This window comes from Charadrius vociferus, unplaced genomic scaffold, assembly GCF_000708025.1.
Source record: "Charadrius vociferus isolate BGI_N301 unplaced genomic scaffold, ASM70802v2 scaffold200, whole genome shotgun sequence".
NCBI classification, from domain to species: domain Eukaryota; kingdom Metazoa; phylum Chordata; class Aves; order Charadriiformes; family Charadriidae; genus Charadrius; species Charadrius vociferus.
This window is the reverse complement of record NW_009646515.1, coordinates 63047-74301: the sequence shown is the minus strand read 5'-3', so window position 1 is coordinate 74301 and position 11255 is coordinate 63047. Positions and strand designations below refer to the sequence as shown.

Sequence of the window (11255 nt, the reverse complement as noted above, 5' to 3'; positions counted from 1 at the left end):
CTGCATCCTAGTCAATACCTTCCCAGGCTTTGGAATGGGTGTCCTGCTGCGTTTGCCATGGTAACCACCCTGCCAAAGTGTCTGAACTTAGAAACAGGAGAAGATACTTTAACTGTTCAGTGCTGTGCCATGGCTTGTGTCAACCATTTTAATTCTTTTAACCCACCTAGCCTATTAAAACTAGCACAACAGATGCAGTCTGTCCCAGTGTAAATTTCCGTGTACCCATACTTTTTCCTCCCAGATTCACAGGGAATGCGGATTTTTGAAGAAGGTCAAGTCTCTACCTGTTTCCTCACATGCACGTTTCCTTCCACGGGGATGTTGTAAGCACTCCGGATCAAATTCTTAGCAATGAAATAATAATATACTGAAATGACAGATAGGGGAATGATATAAAAGATCAGAAATGATGCCATTGAGTGAATTTTGGGATGCAGCCCATCAGAATGCGGGTAAGGAGCACAGCTGACGAAGGTTTTATTAGTCCCTTTGTCATGGAAAGGGTGCAGATCTGAAAACACTGCTTCAGGGATGGCAAGCAACATGGATACAATCCAGATTATAGCAGCTCTCACACAAATCTTCATCAGTGCATGGGATGCTTGGATCTCCATCGGCCTTACTATAGCTTTATACCTAAAAAATAAGAAAGAAAGAAATAATTTAGTCACCTCAAAACTCAGGCATTGTATTCTTGCTCGTCCCTTCCATTTAAAAAAAAAACAAACAACAAAACAAAAAAAATCCTTCTTTACTCAAGACTGATTTTTTTCCGGTGTTTTAAATTTCAATGTTTTCAATAGATTTCTCATTTTAAACCAGAGCCACCTGTCATGGGTCCATTCAGTTTCATCTGTATTGATTCCAAGTTCATTTAATTTGTAATCGACACAACAGAGCATGGTGCTGCCTGACATTAATACGTATGTGTCCAAATAGCATTAAGATAGGAAGTGCAATCATAGACTTCTCTTCAAAAAAGTACAGCAGTTTATACCCCTTCACAGAATAGTGTTGAAGAAAACTGGATGGAGGTTTTGTCACAGACTTCTTTTTGAGGTGTGAGTACCCTGGCCTCCTGCAAGCCAAATCTTAATTTTTCTTGAGCTGAAGAGAACATGTTACTCGTTTTAATTGCTGTTTGGTGGTGTAGATGGCAATAAACAGTTGTCCATAACTCAGTGCACCCAGGCCAAGGAGCCAGAGCTGCTAACTGACTTTCTTAAACAAAAAAAAAAATTATTGCTTGCTATGCTAGGTATGTAGAAGACTTTTTGATTTGCAATTTTGTCTTTCATGATTTCAGCCTTTCAGAAAATTGGACTTCAGAATATAATAAAATGAAATAAGCAAGCTTATTTGAACCTGATACATGTAATGAGAGGACTGGAAAACAGAAGAACTTCATATCTGCTGGATCCCTGCTCTGGAAGGAATGTACACTCCACATGATTCACATGTGCATTTAAGGAACACAGCAGGAGAAAAAAAGTTCATTAGGAAGGAATGTGTACAGGCTTCATAAATTATTACTTAAGGTCATTATCATAGCAATTACAATCTGTTGGGTTTTTTTTCCAGGATCTACCTCACACTGCCCATGGCCCATTTGGTCCCTTGGTCACTGTCATCTCCCTGGGGATTGATGGGTGCCTGGGTCCTAGGCTGTCCCAGCCCACTTTTGGTAAGGCAGGGTACATCCCCATGTGGATGCTCCAGAGTCCATTTCCAAGTTCCTACCAGGATCCCAGCTCTTTCAGCCAGTCGAACCGGGCACTGGGGCGGGAGCAGAGGTAGCAAGCGTAACGCCCTGGATGAGACCAGGCAGCACATAGCAGGGCCCATCCGCCTGGCAGCCCAAACCGGGGACACTTCACGTACGTGATCCATTCCCCACACTTTATAGTGTGCATTATCCTAAAGCTCAGTGTGTCAGAGAGGAGTCTGTCAGTCCCGCACTGTTTTAACTGGGCAAGTGACTCATTTTCAGGAGAAGCACACATTCAGCTTCTAGTTATAGGCAATACCCTGCTCAGAATGCCTGTCCTTTCCCTCTCTCTCTATATATGCGGACTTCTGTGCGTGGGGTTTTTATATATATCACGTCTTTATATGCATATATTTGATACATATACATGTATATACACGTATACATAAGTACATGCATACTTACATTGATTTATATTTATCTGTATCTGGACATGTCATCATTTGCAGATGTTTTTTCACACAATCCCACAGGTGTCTTGAATAGATTATTTTTTTCTTTAATGGACTGCAAACACCTTGCTCAACAGTCTTCTGTTTAACCACTTATTCTCCAAGCTCTACAACCCCCCCTTAATTCCAGCTATACAGCTGCAGCAGCCAGACATAGTATTTTTCAGGCTTGCTTAGCACCTCTTTAACTTTCATTCTGAAGCTGGGGATTAAGTGGTGTCATACTACAAAGCACAATCTTCCAGTGCAAGATCATCTTCTCAGGTGAAGAAAATCACAGCACTTAAACAAGTATGATGTTATCGCTATTGTAGTAATAAAATGGAAGAGCTAGACAGATTACTAAAAAAGTGTAGCTGAAATAGCTCAATTTATAGTCTGATTCACCAGCTATAGGTTATTGACGGAAACACTAGCTCACTGAACATCTCCAGTAAACCCTAAGGTAGATAAATGCAAAAGGAAATTAATTTCATAGATATTCATAAATTTAGTTAATTTAAAGGTATTTCAGCAGGTACTTGTTGCATGCTTATCAACATGGCATGTTAGCCTAATTTTTTCAGGGATTTTCTTAAATAAAATAGCCAGCTGAGACAATATTTTCCAGTATTAATTTTCAGTAGCATGAATGAATTGAAGAATACAGAGCAAGAGAGATTCTGTTTTATTTTTATTAATGTTAATAGAGTAGGGAGAGTCAGAAAATTAATCCATTTTAAGTTATTAGCGCATTTTAATTAGAGATGGAATTTCCAAACCATATAATTTTGAAAAAAAAGAAAAAAAAATAGAAATGGCTTGGAATGCTAGCACTGATTATTAGGCATTTAGTTTATTTTTTAAAGCCTGCTACAGCAGATCTAAAAGAAGATCTGAGAGATGGGTTGCTTGCAAGGGACTCGGTGTAGCCACAAATCATGAGGTCAGAAGCACAAAAAGATAAAACAAAAAAAAAACAAAGGTAGAAAACAGGTCTTGAAAATGTAAATTCTCAGATGTAGGAACACAGGTGGACATTTTCTTAAGAGCCTGACAGTTGAATCAAATTATTTTGCTGACTATCTGCATGACGTCTTTGATGACGGGCTGACTTATTCCAAAATCTTCAGTAATCTATGTTATCCTCTGAGTATAAGTGCTTAATTGATCAGTATTAATCTGGTGGGAGTCTCCATTTCCAGCCACCTTGCTGATGCATCAATGGGTCTCTCTCCCAGCTTACGTCTCAGCAGCTCTACTCTCCCCCACCAGCTTGGGTTCGGGACAGCGGCTGCGGGGGCTGCTCTGTGTAAGGGCACGGAGGGGCACGCACAAGTGACCGGACTCCCCTGGGCTAGGGCTGGGAGGCCATTGGCAGATGTGCCTGTGGTCAGTGCTTAGGAAGTGAAAAAAAAATGCACCTCCTGGCTAGTTTCTGAGTGGGGCTCAAAAACTCTTTCACTCCTTTACTTTCCCACACCACTTTCCCAATAGGCTCAACCCTGTTTTTTATAATTTATTTGACGTTTCTTAAGAACTTCAATAAGGTAGACTGGATTTGAGCAGCAGCTGGTCCTGTTTTTCAGCATCTGTATTTCCAGCTTGCGCATCAAACATTATTTCAAGCTTTCCACAGCTTTGTCCTCTGCAACTTCTTTTTCAATAGGTTATCCTGAGGCACATAACTTTCCCATATTTAACATCCAGTGTTTGAAAAATCCAATCTATTTTGCAGGGGACGTTGATGAACTTGCCTGTATATCTCAGTGGAGCCGTGAACCAAGGCGGCCAGCCGAGTGAGCCCTCATGCAAAGATCTTAACAGTAGCATTATTTTCAACCCATGCAATAACATTGTCTCTGAGAGTATGTGTCACATGGCATACTCAGCTTGTCTGCAGTAGATCCAGACATGGCCCCGGATTTATCACCTCTGCTTGCTGTCACATTGAGTCTCTCTAATTATTGTTTGATAGCACTTTTTTTTCAGCTGAACTCCCTTCCCGACCCGCTTTTAAAGAAATTTTTGAAAAAGATTAAAAACCTGAGGTATGATTCATGCCTTACAACAAAGGCCAAAACTTAAAAAGAAAAATAAGCCTTCTGAAGATTCAGTTGAATGAAAAATGATACAGTCAAGAACTTGTGTCAACTCCAATCTCTCTCCAGTTGTCAAACGGTGCAGATGAAAATGACGGGGTTGCCGATCTGATAGGAAATATGAAAGAGACGCTGCCCTTTACTGCTGCTCAGGTTTTGAACCTCTTTGTTCCCACTGTGCTTGTGAAGCAGCAGCCTGCCTCATGCACAGCAGCTACCAATGACCTTCTGGCCAGGATGCATGCCGGTGATCTCTGTGTCTCGCAGTCTCGTTCAAAGAAGCACACACAAAGAAATTACACGTGGGGCTATCTTAAGTGCAATTAATATAATCACAGTTCATAAGGCACTGTGAGGATTCACACCATAGGGCAATCCTCTCCTTCACCAGCCATGGTGACTTCAGTGCCATCCCTCTTCTCCAGGTCGGTCTCCAGGACTCCGAGAGGAGCCTGGTGAGAAAGTTGCTTCAACACAGAATGCCAGAATTCATTAACATACAATGCAGGATCACGTCTTAACCTAATTCCCAAAATTTATTGGGGATTACTAGGAGCCCATGGAGTGTGTGGCTCTCCATTCAGTCCTGGAAAATGTCTTATATGTCTTTTAGGATCCTTATTGTGCTCATTGAATAATTGTTTCTTACAACTGAAACTACTGAAATGACCGTAAACTGCTAAAATACGACACACACAAGTATTTTCTGTCATACATACTTTTCCCACTGAGGTTAATAAGACAGGGAAACTGGAAAACTGTCTTTATCCTTGCATTAATAATAATGTAACTAACGATAACAGCACCTAACATAGTCTAAAACTCTGACTATGCAAACATTGGTTAATGCCGTACACTTAGCACCAAAGCTGCAACTTCAAATATAAACACAGAAGTAGCTTTGCCATGAAAAAAACAGTAACAGATATACTCTCTAAAGACAGATCAAAATAAAGCCCCAAATGGATGTCAAAGTTTCCTCACTGCAGTTCCTCTGCTGGTGCAAAGTATTTTAGCCACCTTTGTGCTCCTCAGCTGAGCCAAGAAAATACACACCAGCTAGAGTATAAACACACTTTGCCTTCAAAGCTATATTCCCTTTATGTTCCTAAGCATAGAGATACAAAGGGTTGTAATTTTGCAGTCACGCTGGAGAAGAAAGGACTTTATCCCTAAGGCGGCAGCTCCAGTGCATCCCTTATAGTTTTTTACTGTCACCTTCATCCACTTACTTGTGCCTGCTACAACAGCCACAAAAATTAAATTAAAACAACTAAAGCATGGGAGAAAAATCAGATGCTTCCCTTGGATTTTAAATTAATTTAGATCCATGTGTCTCACTGTCTGGTTCTTTATTTTTTAGGGAAGTGACTTGATGTTGTGTGGGGAAGCTGGCGCTGTAGGCAGCCTTAACTTGCTTTCATCTTTTATGTTTGCTTTGTATTAATGCCTTTCCCCTTTCCCTTATGTTGGCAATTAAAGCTAATATAGATGGCCCATACAACAGCCCACATTGTATATCTGGTAGGTACGTGTTGGGTAAAAAGAGACTGGCTTTTTAAAGCTGGGAGATACCACCTTCTGCAGTGTCTTTACAAGCAGTAGCTCAGTAGATCTTAATTTCAACCAAAATAATTTGTGTCCTCTGTGATAACTGCAGCTGCTACCAGTGGCAATGGGAAAGAAACATCCCACCCTCCTGGCAGCAAAGGCAGCTGGTCACACAGATAGGTGGCTGTTGGAGATGTTCCTGGTGAACAAATATGACAGCAAGGATTGCACAGCAGCTATGTGCTGGCCACTACATCCCTCTAATCTATTGAATCTGACCCCATAAGAGGCACTAAGTTGCTTTCATAACTCCTTCTTCCTTACTTTTTTCAGCAGTAGGAGTGTAGCAAGAGAAAATGGCTGAAAGAGTCTCTGTCACAGACTACTGGCCTTTTTTATCACAGTCCTTCCAGGCATGCCTATCTTCCTGCAGCTGAACCTCACGCTTGCAAGAAATATAAGAAAAAAAATAAAATCTTCCTTATGCTTCCGACAGGAAAATGGGACACGGACTCTCCAACATTTGGAGGAGTACTTAAGTTTCAAGGAAAATTTTCTCCAGAGAGTATCATCCATCACTATATCCTACACTGTTTACGTAAAAAGATCCTGGGACCCACTCCTGAATTTGTGTAATGGTTTAATAAACCAAGTGCATTAAAATCTGTTCAAACAAAATTTCGGAAGGCTTGCCTGCCCTTGCTTCATTACCAATCCCACTGTTTAGACTGCATCAGTCTAAAGACTGATGGAAAGATTTGCCATATTGCTGCTTTCTGTTTTATCTCTGAAGTGAGAAATCCGCTTACAAACTTTTGAATCTGCTTAAACTGAGCTTTATTTTGAGATGTTGGGCTGAAGATCTGAAACTTAAATTAAAAAGCAGGGATTAGTTGGAATGGACTGATCTCTTAAGAAAATAGCCATGTAAATTGCTGTGAAGTGAAAAAGCTTAGTTCTTCCCAGCTCCAGAAAATGAGCTCCTAAAATTGCCATGACTTCCTATTGTAATGATGAAAGAACTGCCTCTCAGTCAGCACGTCCCCATATTTCTTCTGTTCTCACCTGTAACTGAAAGAGGGAGAAAGGATGTGCCATTCACAGTTCCTCTGATCCCTAGTCATCTGTTCCCATCTGTAATGGAACAATGTAATGTTAATGCGAACACGTTGATCTGGTCTTGGCCCATGAATAGACTGAACGAATATCTTCTCATTAAAATTTTGTAATTATGTTCTACTAGTATCACATTATTGTTTTGTCCACAGAATGTGAAGGACTGGCTCAATTACCATGCAAAAAAGCCTCAAGCAACAGAGGAAAAGTTGATGCTATGCAAAAATTGCATAAATGAAGCATGTGGAGCCTTGTTGAGTGTGAAGGTCCACTTGGAAAGCAAAGAAAAAGTCTTACTAAATATCTGAAGAAATTTATGAGAAATGCAATGCCCCAAACTTTCTTTATTGTTTTCACCATGGATGTTATGAATATTCATAGCTCTGAAGACAAATAATTCAATAAATCCACACAATTGCTAGACTGTCTAACCCATCAACACATTCCGACAATCTATTCTGGGTCTATCTGCTTTCCGCATATTTAGTTAAGATTATCATTGTTATGCATGATTCTTGGGTGAACATCTGTTATTAAAATCTTTAATTTAGTAAATTGCATATGGGCACAAAGACATCTCTAATGGGCTAGTCTTACATACATTGGCAGGTACTGCCTACTTTCTCTTTTTATTAATTAACATTTAAATGAAAAGAGAAAGGAGGCATTGATTGAAGTGGCATAGTTCTCACTTTTAGAAGCGTGTGTTCAAATTTAAGTCTGTATACCTTCATACTGTTACATCATCCTGGAATCTGGACAAATGGGAGTTTCAGTCCGGGAATGACTAAGGTCAAAATTGAGACAGAGCGTTTAAGAGACCATTGAATGGTACTACACATTGGGGAAAGAGAACTTACATAGTAACCGTTTGATAGTGAATGTGCTAATCCCAATTACGACCACCCAGAGCATAAAATATTTCAGAAATTAACTATACGTATGGAAAACAATGGACATAAAGGTTACTGCAGGAACTAGTGGGAGTCCCATGGATGATGCTTTCCTTATTAGAAAGACCCCCTTTGAACCCAGGGTGTTTATTCCCTGTAGGTGATCTTCAGCCAAGTCTCTGAATGAAACCTTGGTCCCAAGTCAAAGATTTCAAAGAGGCCAGCCTCATAGTCCTTGCAAATGGATGTGAGACCTGCTGTCTGAAAGAGGGGTGGGACCCATTAATTTAAAAACATCCTTTGACTTCAAAAAGAGCGAGTTCCCACACACAGCCAAGACCCCAGGTCCTCAGCACCAGCTAATTGCTGCACACATTTCTACGTGCTCAGCACTCAGTACAGTCAGAGGGACGTGCCTGCTCATGCCACGTGGCACCAGATCACATGCTGGTGAAGCAGCTTGTTAGCACCAGGGTTGCAATGTGGTCTGCATCCGGAGTGGAGCTGGGAGGGCTGGTGCTGGCACCAGAGCCACCCAGCATGGGAAGGATCAAGCCCTGGTGATGCTTTCCATCCAAGGCTTTGCTGTCTCAGCCTCTCTCCAGCTCTGTCAACAGCATAGGACCGGGGCCTCAGTGTGCCTGAAGATTGAACTCTTACCAGGGCAACTAAAACAGAGGCCTCAGACATGGAGCCCTCATCCCACCAGAGAATCAGCCTCATTTCTCCTGAAAGCACCACCTTTGATGCATAAAGACAGCATCACTAGATGATCTAAGCATGTGGCATAACTGCTGGATATCTCACAGAGCCAGAGCCAGTTATAGAAATTCATTAGAGTTTCTAAAAATGGCAGTTTCTCAACCCAAAAAGTCCTGCCTGTGATGTGCAATAAATCAATATTGTACCTTGTTCTGACAGAGAACGAAGAGTTCATCATTGACCTAAAATTTAGCGGTTCCTTAAGCTATAGCAGCTGTGGTGTGTTTATATTAATTTTTTGGAAAGAAAATAAAAAGATATTTATATATATATATGGAACTTTAGGTTTCCTAAAGTTAAAATCAGCTGTCAGATCAATTGACTGGGAATATAAATGTAAAGGGGGCAATGCTAACTACACATTAGTAGCTGATCCCCGGCCTCCTCCCTTGTCTCCCCTACTGTGCCCTGAAAAAAACTGTGCAGGGCAAAGGGCTTCCCTGAATAAGAGAAAATGAGGACTCATGCTAAAACCTCAAAGCAGTAATTAAAAAAATCAATACACAACAGATGGGAAAAAAAGCAAAAGTAAATGACAGCAAATATCGGAGTTTAAAAATGTCAGTGACTGATAAGGGAAGCTGGAGGAGCCAACGACAAATCAAAGGTCACTGTGTAACAGACAAACGCGCATTTTTAAATACATCAGGAACAAAAAAAATCAGTAAGTCAGAGATATACATAAATGGTGAATATATGAACAATGATGAGACAAGGCGAAAAGCAATGACTAGATATTTGTCTTTAAAGCCAACTGTGGGGGAGGTATCTATACCATATGTGCAGTGCTATAGATCTAGCAGAAAATTTGTAAGCTATATAGAAGAAGATGTGAGGCAACATCTGCTAACACAAAACACTTTCACACCAGCAGGCCTGAATAATTTACACCTAGGAATATTAAAGTAACCAGCTGGGGAACAACTGGTGTTACTTTTTTTTACAAATCTTGAAAAGGTTGAGAAATTCCCAAGAAGTGGAAAGTTCCCAAGAAGTTGGGAAGTTCAGAAAGCTGGAAGGTGTGACTGAGAAAACTGCAAGTATTTGGATTGCCAAAGGCTGGTTGTAGATAGAATAATGGAGAGGTTAATCCTGCTAACAGATTATAATTAATATAAATCTGTCTTGTTTAATGCATGGCAGATTTAGGGTTATTTTTTTATTCTTGTCACAACATTAGAGGTGATGTAAAAAGGGTGTGGGCCATGCTGGTGTACAAGGGAGATGCGGCCTGCACGGGCATGTTGGCCTGGGTGACTGTGCAGGTAGATAGGCATATGCATGTGCTGGGGCATGTGTGGTCCTCCATCCCCTATCCATGGTCATACAATCCCTGCCCCTCTCCCATGGGACAAGGGTTAAAATTAGCAGCCCTGGCCTGGGAAGTGGAGCCACGCTAGATGGGGACCCCAAGCTCCATGGCCTTCCCAGCAGGTCCTCAAACATGCAATAAAAAGGTAGCAGTGTGTGGAGCCATTTCTAGCCTGAGCCCTGGCAACCTGCTCTAGCTGCAGTGTTATTTATTGCGTATATCAGCTGCCTTGAGCAGGCTATAAAACCTTTGCTGGGAAAGTTTGCAGATGACAGTGGCTGACCAGACTGTAAAAATATTGTAGAGTCATTGGGATAAATGGCCACAGTCTAACAGAAGCCATTTTTACTCGGCCAGGTGTAAAATAGTATATCTAGGATCCAAGTGAGCAGATTATACCAAAAAAATGGGGATGTTTCAAGGAGAGAGGAGTCCAAGAGAAGACATTGAGGCGTCTCTTCTGCACCCGACAAAATGAGATATCCTGTGCCATTCTCACTGTCTTATGGTTGTAGTGTAATCTGTACCTGATCTCGCTAGTATAAAACTAAGTCAGTTATACGATGCTTAAGTCCTTTCTGTGGCTTCAGTAAACATAGGTGTCATAAGAGACCATCGCCTCCTTATGAACTTCCAGCTGCATGTTGGGGCTGAACAACCTAGTGCTATCCTTGACTGCTTTTATCATAGAATCACAGAATAGTTGGGGTTGGAAGGGACCTTTAAAGGTCATCCCCCTTCCTGCTATGGGCAGGGACCCCTTCCACTAGATCAGGTTATTCAACGCCCCATCCAGCCTGGCCTTGTACACTTCGAGTGAGGGGGCCTCCACAACTTCTCTGGGCAACCTGTTCCAGTGCCTTATCACCCTCATCATAAAAAATTTCTTCCTTATGTCCAACCTAAACCTACTCTTTTTCAGTTTAAAACCATTGCCCCTTGTCCTGTCACTGCAGGCCTTGGTAAATAGTCTCTCCCCGTCTTTCTTATAAGCTCCTTTAAGTAGTGAAAGGCCACAATAACGTCTCCCTGGAGCCTTCTGTTCTCCAGGCTGAACAACCCCAACTCTCTTGGCCTTTCAGTTATGCTGTTTGTTAGATTATTATGCAGTGGTTAGAGGACAGATGAATTTTGATTTGAAATTTGACATAAGTTCTAAGCAGTGAGGGTAACAGGATGCCGCAGACACATGAGGGGGACAGGGCAATATGTGCACCTTTAGTCTGAATACTCAGAAAGTTGCCTGGTGTCACTGTAAAGACCTGTTTTGATCCAAATCCCATGAGATATTCAACAGCCTTTGTGCAAGGGGGTGGG

At 41.4% G+C, this 11255-nt stretch overlaps 1 protein-coding gene across 1 annotated transcript in view; it reads right to left on the bottom strand.

Moving 5' to 3' along the window:
• Positions 1-11255, bottom strand: part of GRPR (gastrin-releasing peptide receptor) — a 22457-nt gene that overhangs the window by 3803 nt on the left and 7399 nt on the right. Inside the window, exon 2 of the mRNA XM_009884651.1 lies at positions 288-639. Coding sequence (XP_009882953.1) covers positions 288-639 — 352 coding nt within the window. The remainder of the gene's footprint in view (positions 1-287; positions 640-11255) is intronic.